The 21203-nt window shown below is 47.9% G+C and overlaps 3 protein-coding genes across 5 annotated transcripts in view; 2 read left to right on the forward strand and 1 right to left on the reverse strand.

Annotated features, from left to right (window-relative positions):
• The first annotated feature begins 817 nt into the window (after positions 1–817).
• On the forward strand, positions 818–6731 carry UNC119B (unc-119 lipid binding chaperone B). Its single transcript, XM_054082102.1, has 5 exons — positions 818–1055; positions 1395–1508; positions 2005–2116; positions 2336–2508; positions 3404–6731. Exons 1-5 carry the CDS (start codon positions 857–859, stop codon positions 3514–3516), a joined length of 711 nt encoding a protein of 236 aa, XP_053938077.1. The 5' UTR covers positions 818–856; the 3' UTR covers positions 3517–6731.
• Positions 6732–7631: 900 nt separating this feature from the next.
• ACADS (acyl-CoA dehydrogenase short chain) lies at positions 7632–14541 on the forward strand. Of its 2 annotated transcripts, XM_054082100.1 has the most exons (10): positions 7632–7698; positions 7859–8022; positions 9686–9835; positions 9961–10072; positions 10450–10601; positions 10861–11031; positions 12217–12354; positions 12613–12708; positions 12984–13040; positions 13636–14541. In XM_054082100.1, the coding sequence occupies exons 1-10, from the start codon at positions 7662–7664 to the stop codon at positions 13786–13788; spliced, it is 1230 nt and encodes a 409-aa protein (XP_053938075.1). In that variant the 5' UTR covers positions 7632–7661; the 3' UTR covers positions 13789–14541. The 2 variants fall into 2 exon arrangements, with proteins under 2 accessions (XP_053938075.1, XP_053938076.1); XM_054082101.1 differs by lacking the exons at positions 7632–7698; positions 7859–8022 and adding an exon at positions 8062–9476.
• A 4893-nt stretch (positions 14542–19434) lies between these two features.
• SPPL3 (signal peptide peptidase like 3) overlaps positions 19435–21203 on the reverse strand; it is a 45417-nt gene continuing 43648 nt past the window's right edge. The window contains exon 11 of one of the 2 annotated variants that reach the window (XM_054082096.1): positions 19435–20482. In XM_054082096.1, the coding sequence (XP_053938071.1) occupies positions 20411–20482 (72 nt within the window). In that variant the 3' untranslated portion in view covers positions 19435–20410. The remainder of the gene's footprint in view (positions 20483–21203) is intronic. The other variant, XM_054082098.1, reaches the window with a different exon arrangement.

Raw genomic sequence — 21203 nt, forward strand, 5'->3', positions numbered from 1 at the left:
GGCACACGCTGCTCAGAAGCAGCAGCAGCAAACATCACCAGCCGCTGCCCTGAATCTGTTTCCAGTCATCCTGAGTGCTGCGAGCGTCAGCTGGAGTCCAAACATAGGATGCAGAAGTTTGTTGTTCTTGCCCAGCACCCTGAGGGGTGGAGGTGAATCTCTCCTCGAGCTGATGATCCCATAGGATCCCAGTCCTCCTGCCAGGCTCGGGAGACTTCCGATGTCTGCCCCGTCCCTCGGCAGTGTGGGTCAGCGGCAGGGCTGCGGGTGCCGGCCGACCCTCTTGGGGCACACAGCTGTCCCCCTGGCCCGAGCCTGGCAGCGGGGTGTCCCCGCGGCATCCCCGTGTTTGCACTGCTTCAGCTGCTTCCCGAAAACTGCCCGCCCGGCGCTCTCCTCTGCGCACACCGGGGCTCTCAGGGGGGCACCCGCTCTTTGTAATTACCCGCTGCGCTGCCGAATTCATACCGTGATTTAATTAACCGTGATTTAATTAACGGGAGGCCCAGGCGGCCCTGCTGTGCAGCTGCGGGAGATCTCCCGGCTGCCTGGGGGGCGCCGCAGGAGCGGAGCGGAGAGGAGCGGCGGGGGTGCGGGCTCCGCTTTTCTTTGGGTTTTATGTTTCGTTTCATCGGGTGCCTCCCGGCCGCCACCCCCGCTGCGCGCAGACCGAGGCCGCGGCCGCCCGCGAGGTGGGTGCCGGATCCCCACAGACGTGGCGTACCGTACCTCACTGAGCTTCGGCCCCCCCCGGTCTGGTCGCTAAGCAGCGCCCGCGCCCTCTGACCCGCGCGGCGCCGCCCCTTGCTCCCATAGCTACCGCGGGAGGCGGCGGCCATCTTGGCGGCGCGCGGCGATGAGCGGCTCGAGGGCGCGGGCGGCGGCGGGGCCCGAGAAACGGCCGCCGCCGGGGGCCGGGGGGGCGCTCGGCCGCTTGCGGGGGCGGCGCGGCTCTGGCGACGCGGCGACGCGGCCGCCGTGGACCGAGTCCGAGCTGCTGGCGCTGGACACCGTCCGCCCCGAGCACGTCCTGGGGCTGTGCCGGGTGACGGAGAGTGAGTGGGGGCCGGGGCGGGCGGCGGGCGCTGCCGGGAGCGGAGCTTGCGCCTGGCCTCGGCTTCCTCACAGCCACCGGAAGGCTCGGGAGCGGGTTTCGGGAGTTTAGAGGTTGGGTTTTTTCCTCTGGTTTTCTGTCGCGATCCCTCCCCATTCGCATTTTGCTGCCTGGCGCCGGGCGTGCCTTTGTTTCTTCTGGCCTTGGTTTTGTCCTGCTTTCCTGAAGCTTCTGCAAAACACAGTTTGCAGTGCGTATCCTAACGGGCCAGCGGAAAAACCAAACTCCTTTGGTAATTGCTCAGAGATCTTTTGAAACGCTACCGTATATTTTCTTCCAGATTATTTATGCAAACCCGAGGACAACATTTACAACATTGACTTCACGAGATTTAAGATCCGGGATCTTGAAACTGGAACGGTGCTGTTTGAAATTGCAAAGCCATCCGCTTCAGGTATGTCAGCCTGATGGTTGTTAGGAGGCTGGAAAGTTACAGTGCAGGACCCGTGTGAACCAAGCAGTCCTGTGATATGCCCTGGTGACTAAATTCCTCCCCTTTAAGCGTAGCGCTGAATTTACCTCTGTTGAGAAACTTGTTGTCATAGAAATGTGAGGTGCTTAGCGTGAGATGGGGAAGTAGTATCAACTGCAAATCTTCCCTTGCTGGCTGGTTTTGGTACAGAGTCTCCTTCATGTGTTTTGGCAATTGCAAGGGGGATATCCTGTGAGCTTGAGGGTGGTTTCGGCTCTGGAGCCACCAAGGCTGTGCCATCTGTCATAGCAGATCTTTTCTTTGTTACTTAGTCCTACTATGAGTCTTGCATCAGTTCTTAAACAGCTTTGCATTCAGTGCGTGAGTAATAGCCAGCTTGTTCCGATACACCCACTAGCCAGTATTACCTTTCCTGTACACTTCTAGCAGAATAATCCTGAGCTGGTGTGTTTTCTAGAACGAGATGACGAGGATGAAGATGACAACAGTGAACTGGACACTAGTGCAGGCCGCTTTGTTCGTTACCAGTTCACCCCAGCATTTCTCCGTCTTCGGACTGTTGGCGCAACGTGAGTATGAGTTCATAGAAAGGAGGATCAGATGTTTACAAGGTGTCAATTGACAGTTTGTAGCAAAACTGAGCCACAGTGTAGAAAGAACCAATCTTACACTACAACATCTCTCTTTCTGGAATAATTCTTGTGTAGTCTCAGGTCCAAGGCTCTGTTATTCCCAGCAGGAAGAGAGGTATGTCATCTTAGCTGTTTTTTCCTACTTTTTGTATATAGAGTGGAATTCACAGTGGGAGAAAAGCCAGTATCAAACTTCCGAATGATTGAGAGACATTACTTCCGAGATCACTTGCTGAAGAACTTTGACTTTGATTTTGGTTTCTGCATCCCTAGTAGCAGGAACACATGTGAACACATTTATGAATTCCCTCAGCTCTCAGAAGACCTTAGTAAGTATCTCCTTTCACACACTGAGTTGTGTTTGTTTCTCTGTGCGCATATGCTTATTTTGATCCCCTCTCTGCTTGTGAAAGAAGCTGTGACTGGGATGGAGGGGACGGGAATAAATAGATACAAGTTCCTGGCTTAAGCTAAGTGTAATCTTGACTGAATCAGATACTTGTTCTGCAAATTCTCCTTTGAATGTGAAAGCCTAAGGCAACCTGTGTGGACAGATCACAGACTTGAACCGATCAGAGTCACTGGGTTGATAGGTCTGGTACCTATCAGTGTAGCCTGTAAGATAACAAAACCCTGAAAAAAGGATTCTGTTAATAGCCATGCATTTGTTCTCAGCACTTGCTTGTTAGGGCTTGAGCCTCCTGCTTTGGAACAGAGATGGATCTTGTCTGAGAGGTGTATTTTTGAGCCTACCACAATCTCTGCAAATACACATTGTGCCAGGGTATGTTTGACCTCAGGGTGGATAGAGCAGAAGCACATGGGCTCTCTGTGGGTTCCTCTAAGCGCAGTTTACCCTGCCTGTGTACGTGTGGGGAGTGCCACTGCTTTTTTGTTTGCAGATTGCTGCCTCTGCTTACAGATATGATTGCTACTCTGCTGCTGTGGTGCCTCTGATAATACCTAAAGTTGTCTTATGTGAGATTACTCAATTCGCTTGTTTGCTTTTTGACAGCACTTGTCCTGTGAATAGGCAGCATAGGAAGGGGCAGGTCAGAGCTTTTGAAGCGTGCTCAGGAAAGCAGTTAGCTTTTCTTGCTTGGGTAGGGCAGAGCATCAGTATGGTAAATCCAGCAAAGTAGCAGAGTCCTTTTTACTGTTGACTTTCTGCTGTCCAGTAGAGTGTTGGCTGGCTTTTGAATGCAATTGTTTTCTCTTTCACAGTCCGTCTGATGGTTGAAAATCCATACGAGACCCGTTCAGACAGCTTTTACTTTGTGGATAACAAGTTGATTATGCACAACAAGGCCGACTATGCTTACAATGGAGGACAATAATCATTCTGTGTCCACCAGATGCTGTGATGCTGTTAACCATTCCAGATGTCCAGGAGTGGACTGGAGTTGCTGTCTCGTGCAACAAGGCTTCTTGCCAGACTTTTTCCTCTTCTGTGAGGCTGAAAACATGAAGCAAAGACGACAGCTCATGAAAGTAAAGGAGTCTCCCTGCAAAACTTCTCTACCCGACACTCAACATATCCTGCTTTCTGTTCTCTATTTCTGGCTACCTGCTGGTCATGGATCTGAAGCACTGTTAGGAATTTCTTGCTGTTAGAGTCTTTTTAGTTAGGTGCACCTTTAGTGTTTCTAATGCTTCATCTGTTGGGTGACTTCCTTCCTTCAAGAGGTCAGATCCTTTGGGTAAGCTGTTTTTTAGCAGAAGAAGCAGAAGCCCTTCGAGTAGCCAGTGACACCTCAAGAGCAGATCTCTTCTTCAGTTGGGTAGGTCTTCCCTTCAGCGCACAGTGGTTTAGTTTGTAGCCTGGCTTTTTAGGGTGCATCTCAATATTTTCTAGTGGGAAAGATAAAATAAGAGACTAATTCAGCTTCTAAGCAATACAGGAGTCTTCTTTAGACTCCAGGGGCTTGAGCTGCCCCCAAGAACAGCTTAATCTATGTTTTACCAGAGATTTCACTAGACATAAAAGATAGGGGAGGGAAAGGGGGCTTTATCCATCTGGGTTGGTCAATGAGTCAGTCTGATAGCAATTCTGTTTGAGCTCTTACGAACAAGTTGTTGCATTTTGGAGCTCGGGCCAACCTTAGAGCTGAAGTTAATCTCACAATAATTACCATTTCTCTTGCTTCCCTTTGTGTAGGAATTTTTGGCTCTTGCTACAGAATATATTGACAGCACATTATCTGTCTAACTGAAGGGGAGATGTCAGTCTAGTAGGGCTTAGAGGAAAAATGGGAGAATGTGGAAAAAATGCCTGAAAAATGTGTATGAGGCTAGGCTTCAATCTCTCTGTACTTTTAAACCCAAATGGTCTGTCAGAGGTGCTCTCACCCGTTCATTTGCTTTGTTTCGATTGAGGTATTAGTAGCTAAAAGTTTCCCTGGTCAGTGTTACAGAGTGGGATTTTTACAGAGTGAGAATTTACATGATTCTCTTCTTAATTGTTTGCATTCCCATCACTGCTTTGCCTACTTAGCTGTCTATTTATGGTTTCTGAAGTTCTGCTGAGTTAGTTACTACCAGACCAGAGGGTGTACGTCACAGCTGCATTTGGGATCTGACAATAAGAAAGAACATCATGCAGTGGGAGGAGGAGACCCATGTCTTCCCAGCAGCTATGCTGGAGCCCAGCTTCTGACCATACAAAATCTCAGCTAACAAGACCCTTCTCTGCCTATTTTGCTGGCTCTCGAGACTGGCACTTTTCCTTTCTGCAGCTGGGCTCGATCAGTCCTGCCTCTTGTTGGTGAGTGTTAGCTCGTATTTAGAGTAGAGACCTTTGCTACTATTAGTTCCACTTGTTCTTGAGGCAGTTGAAACCTAACTCCTTGATGGGTACAGCACCTGTACCTCTTGTGGTATGTAAGATTTGTCATAGTTTATGTTTTATCAGGATTAAGTTTAGTGGACGTCACAGTCTGGAGTCTGTTAATGCAGAGGCAGCAGTAGGGAAACGCCTGCCTTTATCTTGCAGATTAATGCTGTTAACTTTGGCATAGAAGATCAGCTGGCACCACGGTAAGCAGTTGAGAGTATGTGAGGTGGCAGCCATGAAAGAATCTCCAGCTCTTTGGAAGATATTTAATTACGACTAACCACAACAAATGACCCGTTCTGGGTGGAGCATTAATCATGAGCAACCACAACAGATGTCTAGGGAATGCAGAGGGATGATATCTGTGTGGATGAAAGACGAAGAATGATTCTACCATCAGTTCCCTCCAGCATCTCCAAAGGCACTTAGGCAATCTCATCTAGTTATTTCAGAATTAGTTTAAAGCTTGCAAGGTGGAGCTTGAGTTGCCTATTGCATCGATTGTCTTCAGAAGGCCTTGTGCTGTGCCGGTGAGGTGGGAAACATCTGTTCTGGTGCAAGAACAGAGTTGCTCGTGACAGGATGGAATTGTCTGGAAGTGTGTTTTTCATCCTGAAATGTTCCAAGATGCTCAGGATGGTGTCTGAAGAGCCTGGTAGTTATTCCCTGGGAAATTTTAGCATACTGAGCTGAATTTGTATGTAGTATAAATCCAGGTGCCTTTAAATGTTAATTCTATCTTATTTTTTGTATGAAGCAACCTCTTGCTTTTCTTACAATTGGGGTGGTTCCCATGTGTTTTCTATGTCACTGTGTGAAGGTTCTTAAAAGGAAGATGGACTGTTGCCAGGGCAAGCAGCAGAATTTGCTGCACAGGCCAATATCACCTTGTATGAGCTGTTGGTGTCGACATGCAGCCCTGCATGGTCAGGTATTTGTAGGGCTGTGGGTGCCGTCTAGGCACTGCTCTGCAGAAAGCGACTGAGGTGGGAGAGCACTGCCAAATTTAAATGTAGCATTGGAATGCTTACAGAAAAGCGGATTCCTGTCTTCCTACCTCTGCCACAAATGAAGGAAAAAAGCTTTGAAGCAGGTGCTTTCCCATTGGTTTCAGATGTTTAGCAATAAGAAAAGGAAAGCTGGAGGAAAATAGGAATGCTTGCAGGCAGCAGTAGCACAGCCCAGTTTCTAGCCAACCTTGTTTGCTTTGCCAAATTAGAAAGTCTCTGCCCAAAAAGCATGCTGCAGAAAAGAAGCCCCTACAGGAGAGCAACCCAGCACTGAAAAAGTCGTTTGTAATCCAGAAAGTCAGGGATTTCCATACTCCTGTCCCCACATCAGCCACTTTGCTGAGGTTCCTTTTCTCTTAGATGCTTTCTATAAAGTGTCTTCTCTTTGTGGCAAGAATGATGTCTTTGGTAAACATGTTTTAATGGAGTATCTTCCTTCTGGATTGTGTGCTGTGATGCTTTAATTATGGTTCAAAATTACTCATGCCAGTGAGCTAGGACTAAATTCCAGTGAGATCTCATCAGGTAGATGGGCTGTCCTAGCCAGGTGCTGAACGCAAAGGAGATGCTTTCTGTTTCGGTTGAAGTTTGACCAAGAGAAAAGGTATCTGTGCAGACAGCTTCTTTCAGGTCATGTACAGAGTTGGAAAGAGAAAGGAGTTTGGATCGAACTGTGTTTTGCTATAACAAAAAAAGGACCAAACCTACAGACTCATGCTAAATCTTTTCAGTATTTATCCTCTTGGGACCAGGACCTCTTTTTCACGTTTTTGAAGTTAGTGCTCTAGGTCCATGCAAGCAGGCTTCCTGAGGAATACATATTGCACCTTGTGAAGGAAGGTCATCTCTGGTTTTGGTAGGAAGTGCCTTCCTTTTTGTGTTTTCCTTAGGATTTGCAGTGTCTCTTGCTGCAGAGAAGCAACAGCCTCCTCTCTGGTGCTTGAGGATGTTCATCTGCTTATCCAAGGATTCAGGAAGAATAAAACAAGTGTGTAGAAGGCCGACATGCATGAGCAAGGTGGTGGTGAAGCGGTAAAGTCTGAACGTAGTAACTCTACTTCTCAGCTCTGTGATTCATTACCTCCTCTTCAGCTGTTTCCCAGTGTTTGCCTTCTGCCCTGCTGTCCTGTCACATCCAGCTGCCAAGCCTCACACTACCCCGAGCGTGGGCTGGGACTGTCACTGCCATGTCCCTGTGGCTCTGTGATGAGGCTGAGGGACAGGGGCCTGTCAGAGTCGTCACCTCTTCCTCTGCAGCAGAGACAGCGACCAACACCAGCAACCGCCCTCTGCACCTGCCGGGATCTCGGTGCTGCTTCAGGACTCGAATCTCACAGCGTGGCCTTTGGGCCGGAGGGGACTGCGCTGCCGGGGCCTCTGCCCTCCGCGGCGCCCTGCCCGGGCGGCAGTATATTTGTATAAACGTTATTTTGTCACCAGCAATAGTATCCTAATAAAGAGACCTCCTGTTTCAAAGAAGCCCCCCCCAACCCCCGTTTCGGTTCGGGCGCGGCCGGCGGGCCGGGGCGCGGTGTGGCCGCCGCGCCGCTTGGGGGCGCCGGCGCGGGGCCGGGGTGCCACGAGGCCGCTCGGGGGCGCTGGCGCGTGCTTTGTGGTCGCGTGCTCTGAGCCGGCGGCGATGGCGGCGTTCCTGGGCTGCCGAGGGACACCCAAGGGTGAGGGCGCCGCGCTCGGCCCCGCTCCGGAGGGGTCTGGGCCTGTGCAGGAAGCGGTGCCCCGTGCCCTCCGGTTTCCCGCGGAGGCCCGAGCCCTCCTTGGCCGGTTTCGGCCCCTCCACGGGAAACGACGGCGCTTGATGCCTCTGCGTCCTTTCAGCGCTGTCCCTCGGGCGCCTGCGGCGGCTGCACACGGTGTACCAGACGGCGGAGCTGCCCGAGACCCACCAGATGCTGCGTCAGACGTGCCGGGACTTCGCTGAGAAGGAGCTGATGCCTCTCGCGGCCCAGCTGGACAAGGAGCACCGCTTCCCGGCCGAGCAGGTACGCGCTGCTCCCCCGGCTGCGTCGGCGCGGCCGCCCGGGCGTGCAGCGAGAGGGGCGGTAGCTCTGGCTTAGCGGGAAATGGAGGTTCGGAACAACCTGGGGGAGAGTTCTGCGATGGTGGAGCACATAACGCCCGCAGGACTGTTGGAGCTCTCTGCCTTTCCGCTTCGCTGTATCTGGGTTGAGTTTTCCGTTCTCTTACTGGCTTTCCTATGGGCAATGTTACAACTGACTGACTTACAAAATCAATGAACTGCCTTTATAGACGGCACGTATCCATAAAAATGGTTTATAATGAGGTAGAGGAGGTGATATATGTCCATTTCAGATCGTGAAAAGAAATGATTGGGAGGTAGGCCGTGTTTGTCAGTCATCCTCTAAGGCTGTGAAGAAACTGAGATTCCAGTCAAACTGTAACTTCTCTGGTGGAGAGCAGTACAGACACAGCAGTGTATTGTGCTGTGTTGAGTAGGCTAACTTGCCTGTTTTGTTGCAATAAAATGGTAGGCTCCAGCAAAATATATCCTGTGCATTAACAAAAGGCTCCAAGCAAGCACAGTCAGAGGCATGTGGGTTTTGTCATACACTCCTCTTTCTATTACAGAGTAAGGAAGATAGCCAGGGAAGTCCTACTCAATCTAAGGAAGAAAATACTTCTTTATTTCACTGTTCTTATCTGAGATGGCTACATTTGATGTTGAGTCTTTTCAATTGAATGTATGTATGGGAAAATCCAAAATGTAAACAGTGTTTATTAAGATACAGCAACATACATAGCAACATAATGGCTGTCTTTTGTTCATGCTCTGGATTTGATATAAAGGACTAGTGTTTTGGGTGCCCATAACAGGGCAGAAAATATTTGTTTAAAAATTCCTCTTGGTTCTGCTTAAAACAGACAGAGATTGATAATAACCTTATTTCTGCAACACCAGAAACTTGACCTTTTAAATATAAAAGCAGAGGAAAGCTTGGTTTTTTTCTCTTGTATATTGCCAAATGTTAATGAGAAAAGTAGAGTGAGACAGTGGATGCTCTCAAGAACTTACAGTTAAGAAGCTGGGGATCCAGCTGAAGAACTTGGGGTGGACTAATTTGGAATGTAACCAACAATTAAATTCACTGGGAAGCGTGACCTGGTTTTAATAGAAATGAAAAATGACCTTCTTGCTAACTGCTCTGTGGATCATTCATTCTGTAAAATTCTTTCTTTGTGCAGTCCTAGGCTGAAGCTCAGCAGGTGCAAAGGTAAAGGTCTAATGATTTTTATCAGCTAGATTTTGCATTGAGAGCATCCAGCTGACAAGAGACATGCAAGGTGAAGAGCTTTGGCGGGAGGCTGAGGAAATGTTGGCGGAGTTGTATCTCCCTATTTCTTCTTCAAAAGGCTCCCTGCTTCCCAGTACTGAAGAGAGTTTTCTAAATAAGCCAGAATCTCCTCTTCGGCAGCAGTGAGTGCACACAGCTCTTGTGGAAGTTGTTGGGACCTGGGGACGCTTATCAGTTTGTACAGTCAGATTCCCATTTCACCAGGAGTCGCATGCATCTTTTCTTCTGTGTATAGCCCTGCTATGATCCGTCTTTATCTCCATGTGTCTGCATGTGTTTGCTGGGACGCTGCTGGTGCAGAGGATCGATCTTCTCTATTCCCTCCGTGCAGGTGAAGAAGATGGGTGGCTTAGGGCTGCTGGCTATGGACGTGCCAGAGGAGTACAAAGGAGCAGGCCTCGACTACCTGGCCTATTCCATAGCTGTGGAGGAGATCAGCAGGGGCTGCGCATCCACGGGCGTCATTGTCAGCGTCAATAACGTGAGTGTCTCAGGTTGACTGTGAGGGGTGGATGTGGAACCAAATCTGGCATCAGTGGAGTTATAGAAGAGCAGTTACTGGACGGCTTGTACTTTGAAGAGGCACTAACAACTCTCAATTCTTAGTCTTTGTATTTAGGGCCAATACTCAAGTTTGGCTCTGAAGAACAGAAGCACAAGTGGATTGCTCCCTTCACCAGCGGGGATAAAATCGGATGTTTTGCCCTTAGTGAACCAGGTGATGTGACTGTTGCTGTTGTAAAGAACATGGGGTAGCTTCTTTTCTAAGTTGGGCCTAGGATGGACTTTAGGTCTGTGAAATTTGTAGCTAGGTGGTTTATCACAGTTCTGTGTAAATGAAATCCCAGTGCCCGAGGTATTAACTGCCATTGTCATGGTCGACGCTGAAGATTTCCATCCCCTCTGTGTGTGCGCAGAGCTCTGGAGGTGGACACATCTTAAATGCACGGGCCTTCCCCCTTCCTTTTTGTGTCTTCTGGGAGAGTGCTGACACTACCACAGTTACAAGAGATGCCATGAGCTGATGATGGGGGTGGCTTTGCACCCCAGGCTCCTATTGCATGCCTGAGTTCTGTTTGCTGGTGCTTTGTTCAGGAAATGGCAGTGACGCGGGTGCAGCATCCACAGTGGCACGCCTTGATGGTGATGAGTGGGTTCTGAATGGCACCAAGGCCTGGATCACCAACGCCTGGGACGCCTCAGCCACCGTGGTATTTGCTACTACAGATAAATCCCTGAAACACAAGGTGCGTTCAGTGGGTCAGTCAGGAAAGAGGACAGGAGTTGTGCAGAAGCGGGTTGAAAAACTCTGGGGACCCTGTAGAGCTTTGCAGGCAGTGAGCAGAGGAAGGGCTGATGTGTGCTGGCTTTGTTCAGTCTCAGCTCTCCCCTCCCTTCTGATTACCTAGACATGTGGCTTCTGTGGCAGATGTTTGGAGTAATCCTGTTGACAGCCAGGTAAATGGGAAGTTGGCACCGTTCCTAAGAGTTTGAGTCTTGTTGCAGGGCATTAGCGCATTTCTGGTTCCCATGCCAACGCCTGGGCTGTCACTGGGGAAGAAAGAAGACAAACTGGGAATCCGAGCCTCTTCCACTGCCAACCTGATATTTGAGGACTGTCGGATACCCAAGGCCAACCTACTGGGACAGCTGGGTATGGGCTTCAAAATCGCCATGGTAAGAGATGGATTGGGGTGCAGCTGTGGTTGCATATAGCCATTGTTCCCAAGCTTACTGTGTTCGAAACCATTTTCAGCCTTGCGATCACTTTGATGAGAACCACTAGTGGAAGCTGTTCTTTGTAACACTAAGCAGTTGACTCCTTTTGCTAAAATAGGAGAAATCATTTGTAGGGTTTGGTGAATCATTAATTTACCCTCGACCACTGACAGCACTTTTTTGTAGATTCAGTGTAGCAGTTCTCAGATGAAAGAATGCCAGTGCCACTAAGGTGCTGTGTCAGCAAGGGGGGTGTTTTATAATTTTTCTCTTTTCCCAATGCTCTCTTCCTTCAGTTTGTACTTGCAGATAAAGAGGAAACAGCATTTTCCCTAAATACTGTGGCAGAGGAAGGCACAGGACAACCTCTGGGTAGTGTCTAAAGGTGGATGGAATCTGAGTTATGGCATGTGTGTGACTGATGAGGAGCCAGGCAGCTGCAGAACAGTGAGTTCCCTGCAGTGACGCACTCTTCCTTGGAAGTGTTCACTGCTCGCTCTGTAGGGGCAAACCACTGTTTGTTGGCCAGACTTTTTGGAAAGGACTGAGCTCCCTGGAGACCAGCCCATTCCATTGTGTCCACAACTGAAAGAACCCGTCAGTCACTGACCACTTTAAGACACTGCTTAGGACTTAGCACTGAGAAGGTGAAGACTTTTGTCACTGTGCTGTAAATTCTTCCTGTGTGTAGTGAGGTGAGGAAGCAGTTAACAGCCCAGGGGGCAGGTGTTTGCGGAATCAGGTTAGTAGTAATTTTGAAAAAGCTTTCTTCATGGTGTGTACTGATGATGAGGGCAAGGAGGAAAACTGACAAGATTTCCATTTTAGTTTCAGTTACAAGTGAGCTGCTCAGTGAGACAGCACTCTGGCTGAAGGAGCCAGAGCAGCTTCTCCTCATTGCGCAGTTTCCCTTATTTTGCACCTACTCTTTTTCTTTTTTCCCCACCAGCTAATAAGAAGCAATACCTCTCCTTTCTGCTTTCCTTGTACCCTAGATTCTCCAGAGCCCAGTATGTTTTATAGGTCTCTGTTCCTGCATAATTGGGAATATTCTGAATCAGGGAGGTCTGACCAGAAATGTGTGTGTGGTTTTATTGATCAAACAGGACTTAGCTTAATACATATATTTTGTGTCTTTTGCAGCAAACTCTGGATGCAGGAAGGATTGGTATTGCCTCACAGGCTCTTGGAATAGCACAGGCAGCTCTGGACTGTGCTGTGGATTATGCTGAAAAGAGAATGGCCTTTGGGTCGCCCATCACAAAACTGCAGGCAGTGCAGGTAGGAGCAAGTCAGATGGGGCAGTTCCAACCAGTGCTGGTGCTGGTGGAAAGTGCACGCGGGATCTCAGGCGTGGCTTCAGGCAGGCAGTGCACTTTGCACTGTCTGAGATAAACAGGGTAATAGTTTCTGTTTACACCATTAAAACCAATTGTTGGGATGGGGGTGCTCCTTTTCTCAGTGGTGGAGAGCCCTGCAGTTTGTTCTTGTGCTGGCAGAGGCTGCCACCTTGAACAAAGGCAGTGTTTGTCGTTGCAGTTCAAGCTAGCAGACATGGCTGTTGCCTTGGAGGGTGCGCGTTTGCTGACCTGGAGAGCTGCTATGCTGAAAGACAATGGGAAGCCCTTCACAAAGGTATTTCCAACCTTGCATTGGTCTAGCAGTGATGGTGCTGAGCACAGACTCAGGGCAAGATAATTATGCTGTGTACAGCATTGCTGCATACAGCGATGGCCTCTGCTCTATCCTCGGGCAGCCTTCCGAGCTAGGGCCTGGCTTTAGCCAAGGGGAGAGGGGTGGCCACTGTCAGCTGGTATCAAGGACAAGGGCTGTTTGCACAGTTCCTCGTACAAGTGAACTGTTCCTTTTTGTGATAGCTGCACCCTCAGTGACATTTTCCTTCCCCAAAGGAAGCGGCGATGGCCAAGCTGGCTGCATCAGAAGCTGCAACAGCCATTGCTCATCAGGTACCTACTTCGATGGACATCGCTGCTATACAGCATGCTGAAAGGGAGTTTGTGGTGTCACGCAGCAAATGCTGGGGGAAGGTGGGATGGAATTCACCACAATGTTTTTTTAAAAAACCAACCAACCAACCCCTGTGACTGACGATGGATTGTGGAGGGGTGAGGTGCAGGGATTTACGCTGGCCTGTGGTAGCTGTACGACAAAAATTTTCTTGTACCTGCTGCTGCCTAGGGCAGTGTCAGAGTTTGCAGCAGGATCAGTGATGTAGGAGGAAGCACGGGTGCACCAGTCAGGATTAGTATGTTTGCAGTATGATGAGCCAATGGACCAGGAGCTTGGGTGTCTTCAGATATTTCCCCCTGTCCTTAATAAGTGTCCTGGCTGAACATGGATCACTAGCACATACTGCTGAAAGGATTCACTCTTTGGGACATCAGTATTGCTCCTTCCCAGCTCAAATCCTGTTTATTCCCCTGCCCCCCCCAATTATGTTTGCAGTGGTCTTGGCAGCTTTTGACAGGGGGGGGGGCTGTGGTCTATGGAAAAATAGCTCCTTGACGCTGCTTTCTTTCTAACCGGCTACCTTTCTTACAGGCCATCCAGATCTTGGGCGGCATGGGCTATGTGACAGAGATGCCAGCAGAACGCCACTACCGTGATGCTCGTATCACCGAGATCTACGAGGGGACCAGTGAGATCCAAAGACTGGTGATAGCAGGTCAAGTGCTGAAGGCGTACCGTAGCTGAAGCAGCTGACCAAAGCAAGACACTGCTCCAAAGTGCCTCGCAACAGTGCACAACAGTGATCAAGTCTTGGCCCTCTTGAGCAAGGATAATGATCAAAGTTCTCCTCATCAATAAGTAACTGACCCTCTTGTTACAGTGTGCTGATTCTTCTTTGGACAAAGTGTGGTACATGGAAGGCCACGTTTAGGTTTGTAAGCAACGGCTCTGAGTGCAAAATGGAGGAATCAACCTGTCTGCATAGGGGAGCATAAGTCTTTTCCAAAAACAGAGTATTGTTTTTGTTTGGTAGCAGCAGAACGACATCGGTGAAGTCAGCAGCTCTCACTGTGCACTTCCCTGGCAGTGCCTGTTTTGCAAGGACTTGTCACGATGTGATACTTGATAACTAGTGCAAAATTTAGTGACCCCTGTACCAGACTGCAGGTTACATTGCCTCTTCTGATCAGACTGTAAATGAAGAGTTTTGGGTGTGGGATGCAGCTGAGTGTGAGCTGATAACTGGATACAGGCTGTGTGCCTTAATCTGCAGCTGTGCACTTTTCCCCACTGGTCAGCAGGAGAGGAGCCAGATGGGGACACACAGGTACTCCCTACACACAGCCCGTGGTTGCTGTCTGTGTAGATCTGAAAACAAAGGTCAGAACCCTGTTGTCCAGCAGCCTGCTCACTCAGCCACTTCCAGATGTCAGTATGAAAGTGAAGGACAGAAAAGCTGCAATGTCTGAGACTGATTTTTAAAAAAAAAAATAAAAACACCAAAAAAGCCTCTGCTCCCAGAGCTGCTTTTACTATAACCAACACCTGCCCATCAGGAGAGAAGGTGCAGGAAGTGGCCAGCCTTCAATCCGTATGTGTTTTGGGCAAGAACAAGGAAATGGAGATAATGTAGAAAACTTACCACAAAGCTTTAGCAGTAGCACATATTCTCTTGCCAAAGCTAACTGAGGATAACTTTTAAAAGATTCAACAGCCAAAATAAAAGCTCTAAACTCAGGAAAAAATGGAGAGGATTAAGAATACAAGCTGTATGCTCCACTCCTTCATCCAAATGACAAGTATACTGGAGGTGAATGGTTATTTTTCTGTGGCGCCATTTATTTAAATTTGTGTGGAGAGAGAAACAGCAGGATTCTACTACACATCAGCGAGCAGAGAAGAGAAATAAAATCCCATTTTAAAGGGTACCAGTCCCCACTTTTTTTTTTTTTTTTAAGGCAAATATGAAGTCATTTAGAATATTTCCTTCCAAGGAGCTCCAAGATACAGGAGCATAAGCCACCAGGGCCTACGTGCACCAGTCACACAGCGCTGTGAGCTGCAGCGGGTGTTTGCCAATGCAGATGTCTCAGCAATACAAATAATCCCTTTGCAGGGTACTGGAGGACAACTGTATGTTGGAGCAACAGCCTTGGATCTGGAATTTCTCTTTGATGTTATCACAGACCTAAGGAGTAGCAGAAACAGAGACAGGCAGGGAATTGAACAGGAGTATTTCTACTGGGAAACCATTCTAATGACTGTCAATGTGTTGCAAATTATGCAGGACACTTTCTAGTGAGATTTCAGCCTGTATCACTGCCTTGATGATTTCCGAACGCTGACATCTATGATGCACAGAAGAAAGCAATGCTATTTTACACTTATTTCTCTGTGCAGCCACTCATCTAAGACAGGAGCTGTAGGGCTGCTTGTTGCCAGAAAGTGAGGACTTTGGGAATGCAGAGTTACTGTTTAGTGCTCGTCTCTGCTGACCTTATATGCTGAGGTCTAGCTGAATCCCCAGTGAGCCAGAGCAGTCAACAGCTCTTAGACTGTCTCCTGTCTCCTGCATGGTTCCCCCTCTCTTAGAGCTGCTCTACAATGCTGGCAGCACTTTCAGTTTGCTCCTTTTCATTTACCAACGCTGAATGAGCACAGCAGAATTGCCCCTGTACATGCACTGCAGCTGACCTAGGGGGGAACAGCTATGTACACCTCAGCTGACAGAACACAGACCTGAAGAACCTACAAACTACATGTCTCAAACCACTTGTGGACCTTCTGGAGAGGACACAGGGGGCAACATCAAGCAATTGGCTGTTCCTGAGGGAGCCCTTGCTGCAGTGTCTGTGACCAGAGCCTTCTCTTGGGAATGCCTGAGTCCCACACCACAGGCCTCATTAACAAGCTTCTTGCTACCTCTGACGCCAGTACAAAAGCTGACCTGGTGCCAATTTGATGAGTAGGACATCTCTGCCATAGTCTGTATCAAATTACATTGCATGTCATCAGGTTACAGAAAGGGTGGAGCTGGTAAAAAAATCACTGGTGTAGGTACAGTATGTTGGTCAGGTTCCTGGGTCTACGAACAGCTCAAGATACTCAAGTTCCCTTTTGTCTTACTAAAAAACATGCTTTGAGAGTGCAAAGGCTCTCAAACAAAAGCTTTCCACTACCTTCTCTGCTGCCACAACTCCAGAGAAGGATCGGTACCTGTCACACAGCACCACTCACAGCAGTGCTTTGGGGTAAACAGCGCAGTTACACACACCTGCCCCACAGCTCCAAGAGCAAAGACATTGCTTTTCTCAATGTAAGGTACTAAGATCCTACTCTTTGCTGCTGCTGACTGAGAGAACTGACGCTGTAACACGTGTGCTCTGGTCCTCAGGGCTGCTGCTGAAGAGAACTGCTGAAAGCGCAAAGCACAAACAAGTTCTGCAGCGTTAAGCGGGGAGTTTCTGCCAAGAGCCACGCGGGGCAGCACCAGCCCAGGTTCGCAAGCACGGGGCCAAGCTTGTCTTTCAGAAAAGGGTCTATTGACAGGTGAAGCCAGAAGTTTGTATCAGTTTACAAACTCAGCAAACATTGCAAAGCTGAGGCACTGAGATGGGAAATCAGGTCATACGTTAATTAGGAACAGGTGGGGAAGGGTATGAGCCACAGCTACACATTTCAAGGACACTGTGGGTTATGTCCCACAGTGCTCTAAGCTATGTAAAACTGGTTCTGATGCAGCCTGCAAGGCAGGAAGCAGGGTGAGCCCTGACTACAACCGTTCTCAGTTACAGCGATGAGGAGTTACTCCTCTGCCCACCTTTGATTTGATATATTTTGTGTCATATACGAAGCTCCCAGTCTCTTCATGTGAGTTTGCAACAGACTGAAGGAACAGATGAGCTGTTCTGGGCTGTCACAGTTAAATACACACAGGTAAGAAATACTTGCTCTTACTGAGAAGCACAGGCATGAAACACATCCTTGGCCGGTCCCCCACCAAGGGTGAGGAGCTGCCTGGAGTCTGGATCCCCTTCTGAAGTATCAGCCTTCCTCGGAGTTCAGTGGGATGGGGCTCACCTCCCAATTTCACACAGCTTCAAAAAAAAAAAAAAACAAACCAGAAGTGCCATTTCAAGCCTTCCAAGTTTAAGTAGCCTATAAAACGTTCTATGGGACTCGGCTGAAATTGCTACACACGAAATTGCTTTACATCAGCATAGTCTCCTCTAGTAGTCTTTCCTGACAGCATGATCTATAAGGAAAACAGGACAAATCAGTTTGGTTTTAAAATTAAAATAGTGTTCTGCTAAAGTGGAGAGTCCTCATTATACACTCAAACCTGGCAACAGTCCAGGTTACACTGAGGACCTTGGAAAGCATGAAAATTACCAAATTTAAAAGACATCCTGATGTAAAAAGCACTTATTCTTCCTGTGAGAGTAAGAAGAAATGGAATAGGGAAGAGAATGTAACAGTGTTGTAACTTGTAAGAAAAATGCAGTTTACTACTGCTTAGCTAAAAATGAATTTCAAATTCCAGTCACGCACTGCTTGTGTAAAAAGAAAAATACTTGGGAGCCCTCCCTCCCCCTCCAAGGAGGTTAAGTACTGAGCAGGGGGAGCCACCCAACTGTCAAGTATGTATTTCCTAATTGTCTCAAAAACTTCTTCCCCTCTCTCATGGAACAGACTGTACTTCCACACTCCAGACAGGAAACTTTCATCTCGTCAAATGGCTTCTGAACGTCACAGTACAAGCTGCAATGCTGGCCACCCTGGTGTGCTCCTGGGCCTCTGCAGGCAGCACGTACGGCCTTGCAGCTGGGCCAGGCACGGGTTTGGCAGGTCGCTGCCAAGAGCCAGTACAGACCCAGCACGACCAGCTTGTGTTTCCCATACACTTCACCCATACTGGCTGGCCAGACAACCCCGGGTCATTTCTGAACCCATAAAATCTTTGCAAGACTAAGTGTGACCTTAAAGAAATTTCAAAATACAAACTCCAATTTTAAGCTGACACTTCCCAAAGATGCAGCAGAAAAACAACTCCAGAACTGTTAACAGGTTTGTACATTACAATTCTAGGCCATGTCCAACAACTCTGCTGTAAACATGCTCTAGTCCATCACTTTTTTGCCAGTATCCTTTTACCTTCCTATAAAAAGGCTTTAATCAAGTGCTACTGTCAGTTGAGTGGAAGGGCTGGGAAGATAAAGCAGTAGCAAACTGGATCTAAAGATGTTATTCCACTGCTTGGAACCTCTGGGGGCAAAAAAGTGTCCTTTTTTTCTCTCTGAATATCCTCATCAATAGTTTTCCTTCACCTTAACTGTGAGTGTGTAGCTGAAAACCAATGCCTGCCTTTTGTTCCAGGCTGACTGCAAGTCTGAGCCCTAACACCTGCTGAACAGTAAATCATCAACAAGTGACAGTTACCTGACGACGAGCATTGCAGGTATGTGTTAAGAGGAAATGCTTTCAATGAAGTGAAAGGTATGAACTGGGGAAAAAAACTCAATAAAGTAAAATTAATATAAATCGCAGCACTGTCCTGCCACCCCTCCACTCCACCCTGGGCTCTGTCTTGGAGACCCCACAGAGCTGTGTTGCTCCTCACTGTTCCTCAGCGGTTCCACCCATCCCAGATCAGCTCCAGCAGCGCAGGGCCACAGCCCCTCAGCCCCCAGACCTGCGGGGAATGGAGAGGTGCATTAGTGACAACACACACCCCGACCGGGACAGAACGCTGTGGCACTATGGGTGGTCTTGTAACAGCGGATGGAGCAGAAGGGATCAGATGTTTCACTGACGCTTCCTTACCTGTGGTAACGAAACTGCATCCTCCAGTGACATTACTGTTCAGTCAGGTTCATATGCACTCCTGTTTTCCACCCAGTTGGCAGCATCTGTCTAGCTAAGGTGCTGTGTGCTGTTGGGAGAGTTCCCCAAACCCAGCAGAGTATTTTAAAGGACAAAAGCTCTAGTTACCTCCGGGAAGCCTTTCAGTCAATAAAATAACAGAACTGGAACTGCTGGTTTAAAAAAATAATAAAATCCACATTTTAACAGGCTACAGGTACAGAGCAGTCAACACAAACTCCAACCAGTCACAACAGGAAAGGACAGTTTTTCTTTTTTCCTTTTTTTTTTTTTTTCTTTAAGGGGCTGGGGCGTGGAAAATACAGCACACACTAATGAAACAAAATGCAAAAAAATACAAAAGAAATAGAAAATAGAAAAAATGTATTTACAAGTGATACATTACTATGATCAGAAAGCACAAAGACAACTGCTGCTATAATACATGCACAGGGTCAAGAAGAACTACTGAAAACCCGCAAGGGAGCTGTTTGTAAGGAAAAAAAAAAAAGAAAATTAGAAAAAAAAAAGAAAAATAAAAGAAGACACCCTACCCCCTCCTGCCTCAAACGAACAGGGCTGGGTTTGGACTTTTCCCTAGTTTGCTACATTGATCAAAACCAAGTATCCCCTCGCGTCCATGAGTAGAAGCAGTACAAACACTACACGTGGGTTCAACCGCAGGTTCAGTCAGGGGTGGGAGGCAGCAGCTCAGTGTGGATCCATAGACAAGAAAGCCATAGTAAACTGCTCTACATGCTAAAAACTACAGCAAGCCCCTGTCTCCTACATAGCATGATCTTCGCAGGTTTTCCTTTTCATTTATTCATATATATATCTATATGTGTGTATATATATATGTATAAAAATCGTGCCCTTTTTCACTGCAACATGACATCTGGGTGGAAATGTAACTTGTTACCACAAATTTTTATATGTATACTGCAAGAAGTCACTCCATGTCTGTGGATTTAATAAGTAACCTCACACCACAGGAAATATTTAATAAATCAAAAAAAACCCAATATTGTGACAGAAGGCCTTCTGTCTCAGTTCTTTTCAAAACCAAAGTCCAGCAGGAAACTGGTCCCAAGGAACACAAGGGGTTCTCTGAAGAAGCTGCAGTTTGCTTAACTGCCTTTTCTTCTAGTGTTCACAAGTTTTTGAACGACTTCAAGTCGTTTCAGTTTCAAGTCTGTCTCTTCCTCTCTCACCAAGGTCATAGTCTGGTACTAATCCATCCAAGTGAGGAAAAGAGGAAAGTGGCTGCAGTTGCACAAAGGGTCCCCAGTTCCACATCTGCTGGGAGATGCAGAGTCACACGGAGTGCTCTGGGATCTTAGCTTTTTTTTTTTCCTTTTCCTCCTTTTAATACAAAGTCCTTCCATACAAGTCCTATAATTGGTACCTTCCCAAGTACCAGCCAGTCCAGCTCTAGGAGACAAAGCCACAAGTTAAAGTGAAAAGGACCAAGGCAGAAGTTCAGGTCACTTTCTCTGTTCCATCATACTTCCAGGAAACGGGAGCTGCTGGACTTGGAGTGGAAAGGCTCAGACCACATGCGACGTAGATCGCCCTAGGCAGGAAAACAGCAGGACCATGCCCTCAGAAACACTGAAGTCCATTTAGAATTCAGACTTTAAAAGGCATACGGAATTGCAAGCATGTCTTAAAGCAAAGCTATTCTTTGCCTGTTTTTCTAGTTACAGTGAAGACAGTAAAAACCAAATGCTTTCCCTGACAGGCCAGAACATCTTATTTTGGCAGCAGATCTACCTAAAATGGGTTTCTGATGGGAAGAAGATATTTCTGCAGGCAGGAAATTTTGCCCCTCCTTACACCCCACTCAGAACTGGATGCGTGTTTCAACAGCTGCCCTGTAACAGGCAAGGCTGTATTTCAAAACTTCAGTTCCAAACAAGGGATTGCAAAGACGTAAACAGGGATCTGCCTCTCCAATCTCTGCTCGACCTTTGTGCACATGTTCTTTCACAACCAGCTAGGCAAGGATAAATTCATTCATTTAATTAAGACAGCATTTAATACTTCAGAATTTGCTTAGTTCATAATTACTTGTGCACTATGTACATAACTCATCATCTGTTTCAGGAACTTCTCAGTTCCTCAGTCCTCCATACTGGAGATCCACCCCAACGCAGCAGCGTTCAGCTCCAGGCCTGGGCTGGTACAGACACGCGTACAGACACTCACGAGAGCTGCTGTCCGGTGCAGGAACGCTGAGCTGCTTCCAGCTGATCCCTGACCCCAGAGCCCCCTGCTGCCAATCTGCTGTCTAA

The sequence above is a fragment of the Cuculus canorus genome, chromosome 17 (assembly GCF_017976375.1).
Source record: "Cuculus canorus isolate bCucCan1 chromosome 17, bCucCan1.pri, whole genome shotgun sequence".
Classification (NCBI taxonomy): Eukaryota; Metazoa; Chordata; class Aves; order Cuculiformes; family Cuculidae; genus Cuculus; species Cuculus canorus.